This window comes from Notechis scutatus, chromosome 1 (assembly GCF_049901735.1).
Source record: "Notechis scutatus isolate UNSWTSFEM ecotype Mainland chromosome 1, rNotScu1.2, whole genome shotgun sequence".
NCBI lineage: Eukaryota > Metazoa > Chordata > Lepidosauria > Squamata > Elapidae > Notechis > Notechis scutatus.
The window spans coordinates 257150877-257163265 of record NC_142009.1 but is presented as its reverse complement, the minus strand read 5'-3'; the positions used below and the strand labels follow the sequence as shown (position 1 = coordinate 257163265).

At 36.6% G+C, this 12389-nt stretch overlaps 1 protein-coding gene across 8 annotated transcripts in view; it reads left to right on the top strand.

The window, feature by feature from the left end:
* NAV2 (neuron navigator 2) overlaps nt 1-12389 on the top strand; it is a 599301-nt gene that overhangs the window by 459213 nt on the left and 127699 nt on the right. For all 8 annotated transcript variants that reach the window (XM_087951112.1, XM_087951110.1, XM_087951111.1 and 5 more), the window contains one exon: nt 152-541. In XM_087951112.1, the coding sequence (XP_087807238.1) occupies nt 152-541 (390 nt within the window). The remainder of the gene's footprint in view (nt 1-151; nt 542-12389) is intronic.

Here is a 12389-nt window from a genome sequence, read left to right as displayed (position 1 = left end):
ATAGTTTATTAGTAAAATGGAAAAGAAAACTTTTTGGGGGCTTTTCTCTCTCTCAGATATCTAGTATTTAAAATATTTAAATAAAATATTTCTAACATTTGCCATAAACATCTATTGAATGTATTACATCTTGAATCTTTTCCTATTTAAGCACCTTGGAGACCACCTTCGATACCAATGTCACCACTGAAATAAGTGGACGCAGCATCCTCAGTTTGACTGGTAGGCCAACACCCTTATCTTGGAGACTTGGGCAGTCTAGTCCCCGCCTCCAGGCAGGTGATGCTCCATCAGTGGGTAACGGGTATCCTCCAAGAGCCAACGCCAGCCGATTCATCAATGCAGAACCAGGACGTTACATGTATTCAGCACCATTGAGAAGACAGCCACCATCTCGGGACAATAATGTTTGCCACGTGGATATCACTGACAAAGGAGGTGATGAAGTAGATCTTGAAGGAATCAACATGGATGCTACAGGTTATATGAGTGATGGAGATGTCCTTGGGAAAAATATAAGGACTGATGATATTACAAGTGGGTGAGTACAATCAAATCTGTTTGTTACTTAAAAAAACATTTATTCTCTGCTTTTGAGATAAAATTAGTTTCAACAATTAAATTTAGTTTAAACGGTGTGATATATTAAGAATATATTGGTTAAATATATGGTAGCTCATTATGGTTATTGATGAGATAGTCTGGATTTAGAAGTAAGGATCAGAAAAAGCTGGTGATGATAACAAAATAAGAGTAGTTTTCACATAGATAGTTTGATAGTATCTGATTGAGCAATATGATTGTGAAACCACTTGAAGTAATGGGTTCCCTTTCTGTACACATTTTCAAACAGAGTTTAGACAGCCATTTGTTGTGGGCATTTCAGAAGATAGATACGTTAGTTTAAATTGCCTTTTCCATTTATATGAAATTGTTATCTAATTCATTGAAAATTTTGCTTAGTTGTGAGCCTCTGAATGGGGTTTAATAAAAGATAATATATCAAGAGCTTAGGTATCTGTAGCCTTTTCCAAAGATCTCTAAACTGGTTAATTGAATGATGTTATGCTGAACTGCCTAAATTCTCAAGCTTATGTCTGTTCTACATGGAGAAATGGTGTAGCAAATTATCACACACCATTCCTGTATATGTTGTCTTCCTGGGCAAACTGCAGCATGGTACTAAACTGCAGAATTCTGCAAAGTTCTTAGGACATACCTTTCCTACTATCACTCTTAGTTCTCCAAGATCAGCCCTACACAAATAAGCATGCAGTCTGATTCAGCCTATTCTATTTGCATACATATAGAATGGAGTTTAACTCAAGGGACTGTGTAACTCAATGATATAATATAGTTTTGTAGGTAGAATATTCCACCTTCAACCTTTCTAGGTTGAATCACTGGTTACTCAATTGGCCCAAGCCTCCTCTGCACTAGTATGCATAAATATTGAGCTTGCACTTCCAAGAGGCCAGCTAAAATTTTCCTTGTCCAGCTAATGTCAGTCTGCAATTCAGTTGCTTGCTGGATTCTTGCAGGAGACATGTTGGAGAAAGTTTTGAACCCAACTGCAGAGACATGTAGGAGTTGGCACAGGCCTCTCCACTCATCATGCTCCATCAGGTGGTCCTCTTTAATGATCATTCATTTAGCAATCTAAGTTACAAGAGTGTTGAATTAATGGGAGTTACCACGAGTCTTTGAAGTTATGGCTGTTGCAGTGATCAAAATTCCATGAGCATGTGATCAAAATTCAGGTCATTGGCAACCTATCTGCATTTACTACCATGGGATGTGCTTCAACTTCCTCCTACCATCCTATCTCCTCCCATCTGTTCCTTTTTAGCAATCCACTACTCCTGTTACCCCTGCTGCCCTGTGTGCCATCCACGTCTACCTCCCTAGCCCTTCACTGACCTTTGCCATCTTCCTCCCATTACTGGTGAGCTGCATCCAGCCTAGACGTTCTTAAGGTAGCTCTTGGCTTCACAAGACCTTGTCAAAACAAAGAGCTGCCTTGTGAAGGAGGGAGACAATGAAAGTCAGCTGGGGGTGCCAGGCATGGTGAAGTGCAGCATTTTGGATCAAAAGAATAGCTGTGTTTACACATGTTAAGTGTTGGAAGAGCTAGAACCCAATTTACAGCAGAAATTTTAATTCCTGAATAAAACTATTCACGTGAGAAACACAGATATAACGAAGAATCACTTTGCATATTGTCTAGTATCTAAATATACTTTTAAAAAGTATTTTGTTTCTTACAAACTATGGAATCTAGAGTGCATTTGCTTTTCAAATTGTGTGTATGTCCTAAACATACTCCATTACAAGTATTAGAAATATCAAGAAAGATGCATATGAATAGAACAAATTAATGATTTGTTTGAACAGCAATGTTGAAGAAAACCAAATCCTGAGATATGTGGCATGGACTACCAAAAATATCCCACTAAAATGGACCATTTTAAAACTTTCTGGGTTTTTTTCCAGAAGTACAGATACTTTGCTTCTCATTCTATTATTTTTTTAAAAAAATTACACTCATTCTATATATTTTTTATACTAAAGTTATTGCAGACATTAGTTTTGTGCAAAATAATACAATGGAACCATATAAGTCATTGTCAGAATAGGAATGAATGAATTATATTTTATTGTTGGCTATCTTTTATATACCAGGATAAGTTTGTCTATGGTCTGTCCTTCTTTTTTCTAATTTTTATAGCAATTCTTATTTGTTCATAGCTCCATCTAGCGGTGAGCAATTTCTGTAGTAAATCTGCATCTTAAGTTGAACCCTAAGTTTCCTTCCATTTAACTGTTATTGTAGGGCAGAAGGGGAAATTCTATCTTTGAGTTACATGTAAAAATTAAAATAATCAGTAAGAGAAGGTTGCTTCTGACATTTACAATGGTTGAATTGTCCTTAACTGATAAACAGTATTTATAACTAAATACTGATAAACAGGAATTATAACAATAGAGCAATAGCACTTAGACTTATGTACCATTCCATAATGCTTTACAGCCCTCTCTAAGCGGTTTTACAGAGTCAGCATATTGCCCCCAACAATTTGGGTCCTTGTTTTACCCACCTCGGAAGGATGGAAGGCTGAGTCAACCTTGAGCCTGGTGGGATTTGAACTGCCAAATTGCAGGCAGCTGATAGTCAGCAGAAGTGGCCTGCAGTACAGCACTCTAACCACTGCGCCACCGATGCTCTTATGTAACTAAATTATTTATTATAACTAAATCTGTTCTTTAATAATTAAATTCCAGCTAGTAACCCACATTTATTTAATAGGAATTATAAGCATTGTGCTAGCTAGAAGTAACATCCAATGCTTGACATATTTGAACATTAGAATAGGCCTATTAGATGAGGTTGATGCTTCTCTTGGTCCGGCATTTTGCTTGTCACTGTGCCCCAACCACAGTATAAATGGAAATGCTATTCTGGATACAATAGAAGGTATAGCTGTCATCAGTTATCCCATGTATACAAGTAGTCCTTGACTTATAACCATAATGGAGCCTTGTAAAGGAGGTCACTCGCACAAGCTGCTGTAGTCATAAAGTTAATGCCATGGTCATAAAGTGAACCCATTGTTTGCTATAGGCCAGTTTTGCCAAAAACCAGAAATAAATGTCTGTTTTTGGCAAAACCATCATAAAATGCAGTCACCTGACCATGGGAATGTGAGTCTGTTGCTGAGTGCCCAACATGCAGTCTCATCACAGTGGTGAAGGAGGCATCAGAATTTCAGAACTAGGTTATAAGTACCCCTGGGGAAGTCCACTGTAACTTCAAACAGCCACTAAGCAAGTAGTCATAAGTTAAAGACTCCCCATATATAAAAGTGATTGAGATGTTAAGTATTAGCCTGTACATTTCTCAGAAATTTCCCAGGGATCAAACTAAAGGATTTATCTCAGTTTTGGAGCTTTCTGGGAGTTGAAGTTCACATATCTAGCTGGCTGGGAAAGCAGGTCTAGGAAATAGAACGCTCATTGCTATTCAGACTGTTTCTCTGGCTCGACTGATAATTTACCTTAGAAAGATACAAGTTCTTTATTACTGGCAAGTCTTTTCTGGCTGTCAGGTGAATTCCTGAATGTGAGGTTGTTGCAGTCTGAGAATAAGCAAATGTCATAGTCTGCTTAGAAACATTGGAATAGAAGTTCCAGAGAAACTAAATTCTGCAAAGTTGATTTTGGATTTTATAGAGTATGGGCTAATATTAATGCTTGCCCAAAGGAAGTCAGCATTCCACTATCACCATTATAAAGACAGCTTTGGCTGAGCTTTCAAAATGTAATGTGGGACATAAACTGTTTTTCCTTCAGGGAAAGGGAGTTAACACACTAAACAATGCAATCACCTAATCATACTGGACTAGTGTCTACACAGTTACAAACAGATGTTTTTGTAACATCACTTTTATGATTCATGCCTTCCAGATGTCCATAATGTAGAACAAGAGAAAATGAGGAAGCCATATTTCTTATTGTGGTGGAATTAATTTGGGTAGCACTTGTCTTTTCAGTTAAATGTATTTCGGGAAACATCTAGATGTGTGTAAGCTGTGTGGGTTTTTTTTTTTTTTTGCAGCAAATACACTTGCAAAATATCTTGAAGAGAAGTCGTAGAAAAAATTATTCTTCCTGGAAAGATGCATAGCGTTCTTTTATTTTGAAGTATGTCTACCCAAAAGATTTAGTAGTGAGCAGCCCTACAGCATTTGTAGGGAACAAAGGACTCTTATCCTGTTTTTATTTTTGTAGCCTTCAATAGTTCCTGGCTTTACACAACAACATTCAGCAGTTTACACTTTTCCAAATAATGAAAAGCAAAATACCAAAATGAAATAATGAAAAGTTTTCACTTTTCAAAATAATGAAAAGCAGACCACCTGACCCTCACCTTTTTAAAAAGTAGGGAAGAAATCAGGAGTGAGAAAGCCAGGACATAATTGGTAACATGATACAGGATCTTGTTTATTTTATTTTATTTATTTGGTTTGTCAATTGCTTACAAGATAATAGGTATAAGTAAAAACATAGTTATGAATACATGGATACATATAAGAAAAATAAAAGAAACAATAGGACAGGGATGGTAGGCACGTTGGTGTGCTTATGCACGCCCTCTACATACCTCTTAGGAAAAGGGTGAGGTCAATAGTAGAAAGTCTAAGGTTAAAGTTTTGGGGGTTTGGGGAAGAAACCACAGAGTCAGGTAGAGTATTCCAGACATTGATCACTCTGTTGCTGAAGTCATATTTCCTGCAATCAAGTTTGGTGCAATTAACCTTGAGTTTGTATCTATTGTTTGCTCTTGTATTGTTATGGTTGAAGCTGAAGTATTCATTGACAGGTAGGACATTGCAGTGTATGTTTTTATAAATTATACTTAGATCGGACCGAAGGCGGCATAGTTCTAGGTTTTCTAGGTCTAGAATTTCAAGTCTGGTGGCATAAGGTATTCTGCAACGAGTAGAGGAATGGAGAACTTTTCTTGTGAATATTTCTGGACTTTTTCAACTGTATTAATATCAGATACGTGATGTGGGTTCCAGACTGATGAGCTGTATTCGAGTATTGGTCTAGCAAATGTTTTGTATGCTCTAGTTAGTAGTAAAATATTACCAGAGAAAAAGCTATGTAAGATTAGGTTAAGAACTCTTAATGCCTTTTTGACTATGTAGTTGCAGTGGGCTCTAGCACTTAGGTCATTAGAGATGAGTACTCCAAGATCCTTTACAGAGTTTGGATCATCAACAAGATCTTGACTATTCAGCCTGTATTTTATTTTCTGATTTTTTTTGCCAATATGTAAGACAGAGCATTTATTTGTTGAGATTTGAAGTTGCCATTTGTTTGACCATTCTGATACACAGTCGAGGTCTTTTTGAAGGGTAGCAGTATTGTCTGTGGTGTTGAATAGCTTTACATCGCCAGCGAAGAGAACGCAGTTGCTCTTAATATGATCACCGAGGTCATTTATGTAGAGTATGAAGCGAGTTGGTCCTAAAACACTGCCTTGGGGGACACCACTAATGACAGGTAGAGAATTTGATAGGACACTCCCAATTTTGACCATTTTTTGTCTGTTTGAGAGGAATGCTTCTATCCAGTTATGCAGGTGTCCAGAGATACCGTAAGATTTTAGTTTTAGGAGTAGTTTGTCGTGTACCACTGAATCAAAGGCTTTACAGAAGTCTATGTAGGTTGCATCTATTGCTTTGCCCTGATCGAGTTGTGTAGTCCATATGTTTTTGCAGTGTAAGAGTTGCAGATTACAGGATAGTTTTTTTCTGAAACCAAATTGTTTATTAGAGAGTAGGTTGTTTGTCTCTAAGTGGAGGATAATGGATTGGTTAATAATTGATTCCATGACTTTACAGGTGACGCAGCATAAAGAGATTGGTCTGGAATTTTCAACTAGACTGGGGTCTCCCTTTTTGAAGATGGAGATGACTGTGGCTTGTGACCATAGTTTTGGCAAGGAGCTGGTCCTGAAAGATTTTTCAAAGATTATGCTTAGAGGTTCTGCTATGGCAGTGGATAGCTTTTTTAAGAAGTAGGCACATATTCTCTCCAGTCCAATAGATAGAGATGGTTTTAGATTGCGTAGTGCTTTTTCAACATTGTCTACTGTAAAATTGATATGTATTAGATCATTGTAGTTGTCTGTGGTTTGACTAGGAAATACTGGGCATGATCCATTGCTGTTTACAAATACTGAATGTGTTAAAGAAGTTAGCTTTAATAGTGTCGTCGTTGCAGTCTTTACCATTAGGTCCTTTCAGGGGTGGGATGGACCTTGAGTCTTTTAGTTTGTTGTTTACAAAATTGTAGAAAGCGCGGGTGGAATTGGTGCGTAGGTTTTCCTCTTGTTTCATGTGATAATTGGTGCATTCGGTCTTTATCTGGTGGCATAAATTTTTTTATCGGCTTTTGAAGGTGGCAACGTGACCAGATTTGTTTTTCCACCAAAGTGATCTCTTTTTGGATTCAAGCTTCCTTATTGTTATGGGTAATCTGTTTTTTTCTGGTTTTTGGAGTTGTTCTTGGTACATATAGTTTGATAACTCTTTTGTTTAGATATAGAGCAAGTTTTATCTATTCAGTAGAAAAACCCATCTTCTCCAAACACACACCAACTGTTTGTCTCCATTTGGTTCCAAATTTACAGTATTCCTTCTGTACCCAACCTACATGATTAAAGAACATCTGTACCACAACGTGTAGATCTCTTAGTTGAAAAAATAGCATTGATTTGACAACTATTACATTATTTGAAAGAAAGATTAAGGGAACTAATATTTCTTGTCTGATCTCCATCTCATTTTCTAAGCTGGGAAAATGTGTGGTAATCATTTGTTGAGATCTCGTGAGAAAAATAGATGAAGCAAGAACCACAATAAATCAGAAGTGTAGAAGAAGCTACACCCTAGCCTAGGAGAATTTGCAGAAACATTTTATGTTCCTTTAAAGTGAAGAACAAAAATTACCTAAGGTTTTTTTTCTGGCTAATTAACATTGATTTTTGAATGTGCACTTTGGCATGAGGATTTTAAAAAGTGAGGGGAAGTACTGTTATGGAAACTGCTCAGGACAATCCTTTGCTATGTCCAAGTTTTCAGAATATGTTTACAGCATGAATGCCTTTCATTTAACTGATTTGTGTTCTGCTGTCATTTTCTAAGTGGTAAATCTCTTATATTTTTACTGGCAATTAGATAGGAGAGAGTACCAAAATATTTGTTACAGCCACAACAAATCCAGTGGCCAAGAAAAATGGTTACACCTCCCCCATCTGTGTTGGGTCATGGGAAATGTTGTAGAGACTTCATTTCCAGGTCTATCCAAGCCAAATTCTGGCAGGCAGCCTTGTAGGGTATCTTGAGGTTAGAATTTTTTCCCCCCTGGCTTGTCACTATCTGAAAATATCTATGACTTTGCTTGTCCTGAAAAATGTAAGAGGCTTAGGTGCTTGTCCTGAAATCAATCAACTCAGCATAGAAAGTTGTCTTATCATGGATACTGAAGACAATCAGCCTTCACAGAGATTATAAAAATGTTTCTGTAGCTCAGTCTTCTCTTTAGGACTGAGAGAAATTCAACTATCACAATTAATTGCATGTGAATGTAGATTGGGACGCATACATACAAACAAACGTGATCTCCTTACCTAGAAGTACAAGGTGTTGGCAGAGAAGGATGTTTCCCTTCTGTTTCTTTTGTCAGTACAGTACAAGGAAGGTTCACCTTTCTTGGTAGTTCACATAATAGTTGCAGAACAACATGGAATGTGAGATGGCCCATTCTTCATTTACAATTCCTTTTAACTTAACAGTTAATTGCCAGGCTATTCATCCTCACACTGAAGCAAACTGTTTAATGCAAAGCTAAGTATAATCATGGGTTGAATTGCCTGTAAAATATAAGGGTCGTTGCTCTATCCAAATAATATCAAATTCTGTCCATAGCTTCTCTGGAATCTATGGACAGATTATTTATGATTTTAAACTCCACCTAGATCCCTAGAATCCCATTCACAGTGCCAAAACTTATCCCCAGATTTCAATAATAAAAATGCCAATTTGGATATTGCTGTTCTCCTTTTCAATTTTTTTTAATAATGATCAAAATAGGGGTGTTAATTCATTTGTAAATTTTTGAATCTGCTTTTTAAAATGTCTCAGCAGGTGGCAGCATCTCACTAATGTTGTCCAGCTTCAAACCTAAGATCAAGCCTAGTTATCAGTTTAATGGAAGACTGTCAGGGAGTATAGACTTGACTAGGAAGACAGCAATACACTATGGCCAAGAAAATTGCAGTTTGTCCATGTAGTCATCTGGTACTGATCACAACTTGGCAACATATTACTTTGTTTTTTTTTTTTCATAATGAAGTACACATTCAAAAACATCAAGGCTTTATGCCCCCTTTATCATTCTGATGCTCTTCTCGAATCTCTTCTTAAAGCTACCAAAACTGTTCTGAAAAGTTGAAGCACATTTTGGTTACCTTAGTCAATTAGTACCAATCCAACGTACAGCCCTTACAACATGAAAAAGTTAAAGACTATGCACCTTCTCTGTTATAGTCCTTATATTGCCTTATAGATCTGAGGTCCTTGTTTGATGTTTTAGAAATATGAAATTAAGTTCTTTAATGAAAGCAAAATCATGCATTTTTTTAAACAAAACATTAACATGACTGTGCAGTCATAGCCCAACCAAAAGCAAAGCAATAAGAAGAGGGTTGATCAATTATGTTATGCATCATGGAGAAAAGCTGGCAAATTGTGAGAAAAGAGGAATGAAGAAAATAATAGGAAATGAATGTGTTCTTTTCAATATTTAAGTTCATTTTATATATATACATAATGGGGATTTTTTTTCTGCCGCAAAGGCTTGTCTTCCATGGTGAATCATTTCTTCATGGAACAAATTAAAATCATAGTCCTTTAATTCACTAATCTCAGGATAAGACAACTGTATCCATTCCTCTTAGATTCTAGAGGATGCACCAATATAAATAGGGATTGTCTTTGGGTTATAACTACAGTTGGGACTGGGATTGCCGTTATTAAACAATGCACTTGTAACGTGGGATGTCACTTGACCACATTGTTTCGCTATGACAGTCCCTGCTGCCATCATCACAGTATTGTGCTGGTCATTAAGTGGGAAGAGGTTGGAGACAAGGAATGCTGGGGTGTGCAAGCATTTTGGGGAGAGGTGGAAATAGTGCAGGTATGCATTAGCGGGTGTATGCAGGCCAGTGGGGGCCATAAGTGGTTGTTACAAAGCCAGTAAGGCACGTAGGCAGATGCCAAGGAATGAGAGTAAGTGGCAAGGGTCACTGGCAGGGGATTTGCTGCAGGTGGGTGACTGCTAGAGTATGCAGGTGGGTGGGGAATGCTACAGAGTGTGAGGTCACTGGAAACTCGTAGTCCATAGTGGGGCTCCTCAACTGATAAATGGGTTCAATTTTTTCCTCCAACTTTATCATTGACTGGTCTCAGATGGTATATTTTTAAATGCTCACTTTCTTAATTCAGTCTCAACATGTGATGTCATTTAGTAGTCTACTTCCTATTGTTTTCACTTATCTGTCAGTTTAGATTTTCAGAAAAACACTATAGACTTTGCATGACCGTTTAAGATAGGTTTTTTTTTTTTTTTTTGAAGAACCTCGGAATTCTGGCTTAAGGAATTGCAGATGCAACCTTCTGGACAGCCTAGAACTTACATTTTCTCATTCATTTTGTGATGCATTATTCTCTCTTCAGTCCGAAAGAGGGTGAAGCCTGTCAAAGGACAAATGTCATTGAACTTAGTCATCAGTTAAAAGCTGGTTAGAAATTAGAAGATAAGACATCTGCAAGGCTAGTGGAACAAGATAAAGCATGGATTTCTTTGAGTGTTGTGTAGCATGACAAGATACTGATGTGTATTTAGTGCCTCTACTGATGAGTGCTGTGTGTAAATTTTGTCTGGAAACCATCAGTTGTACATTTTAATTCTTCTTTCACTTGGGGTGAAAATGTGTGCATCAATCTCTGCATTTGGTCATTATTCTATAAAATTGTTACTTGGGATTTTAAAAGGAATGATTTTTTAAAAAGTGGTTAATAGAGCAAGTTTGGTCTCTTGGTTAAGGCACCAGGCTAGAAAGCAGGAGACCATGAGTTCAAACACCACCTTAGCCATAAAAGCCAGATTCTGGACCAATAACTTTCTCTCAGTCCAACCTACCTCACAGGGTTGTTGTTATGGAAAGAATAGGAGGAGGAAAGTATGTTGGAGATGTTTGCTGCCTTGAGTAATCTGTAAAAATAATAAAGGCAGGATATAAATAAATAAATGCATAAAAATATTAACAGTAATTCAGGTACACATCATAATCACCTGGTATTTAACTGTGGCATAATACTCTTATTATTATTAGTAGTAGTAGTAGTAATATATGCATTTTAAAAATAATATTGTGCATTCCTAAATATTTTGGATGATCCCAGGACTGTACAATCTATCCATTGCATATCAGATTTGTCCACTAGAGGGAAATGTGATCAAGAGCTCCAAAGTCAATAAAATTTGGTGGAATTCATGCCTTATTAGATTCAGCATTTCCATTTTGATTTTTCAGTGCAATAACACTAGTGCTGTTTCTTCAATCTGTTTCCTTCTTGAGGAAGTAAAGCCAGGCTGCTTATTTCCTTTTTAGCATACCCAAGAGTTCAACTGTACTTTAGCCATGAATATGTGGCAATACTTTTCTCTTTAGATCTACCCAAGGTCACTGCAAGTTTATTTGCCCCCAGCTATTCAAAAGATGGATGAGTGGAAATAGTTTCAGTTCTGTTCATTTTACATTTTAAACAATTTGCAAGATAGTGGGTATGAAACTAGAGCACTGGCTCTGGACAAATTTCAGGGTGTTTTTTTTTCTCCTGTAATCTTCTCATGTATATCTTTTAAAAGAGGAGAGGAACACATTTTTTGAAGAGCTTTAATATTATAAATGTTAGCATTCTTTCCTTTCCTAACTATCCCCTGGTCAATCTTAACTGCAGTGGTTGTTCTGAAATTTAATGCACCTTTTATTTCTGCCATAAATCCTATGTTCTTCAGATTGCTATATTTTTATTTACTTTCTATTAGATGTTAAGTAGAAACCACAAGCTGACATATCACACTTATGGATAATATGCAAAAATAAGTGGATATTTGGATATGTGGCTTTGTAGATCATTTTAGCTACTTGCAAGTTTGATTGAAGCTTGAATCTAAGCTATATATCCTTGCAAGCTGCTAGCTTAAATTACTGATTAAATGTAGAAATTGTTCTTGCTTTAGACAAAGTTATTGTAGTAGCTTCTACCATTTGATAGCACTCAGTGAAAGAAGAAGTCTCACTTCATCCATTATGCTAAGTCCTATACAGTACTGCATTCTGGTTTGTTAAACAAATTATAATGTATGAGTTCACACAACATATTGTAAATCATAAACTTTGGTTTTATGGTCCAGAATGATGCTGTTTATATGTCAAACCATATAAAGCAAACCACATTTTTAATTTGCATTTTATAAATCCAGCCTGTATTTCTTAATTACATATCTTAACAGTTTTGCTTTTAAGTTAACTATCTCTAATGGAATTTTAATGCATCAATAAAATCTGGCTGCAAAATGCTATGGTTTGCAACATGCAGCTTCTATTAGAAACATTGTTAAATTGAGTACCAAAATAATATCATCTTAGGTTCTTATACAGAATTCTTGTGATAAATGAACTGTGGAAGCATAATTACATCCCTATCACCTTGATTTCCCAGTACTGTTCCTGATCACCAAGATAACCT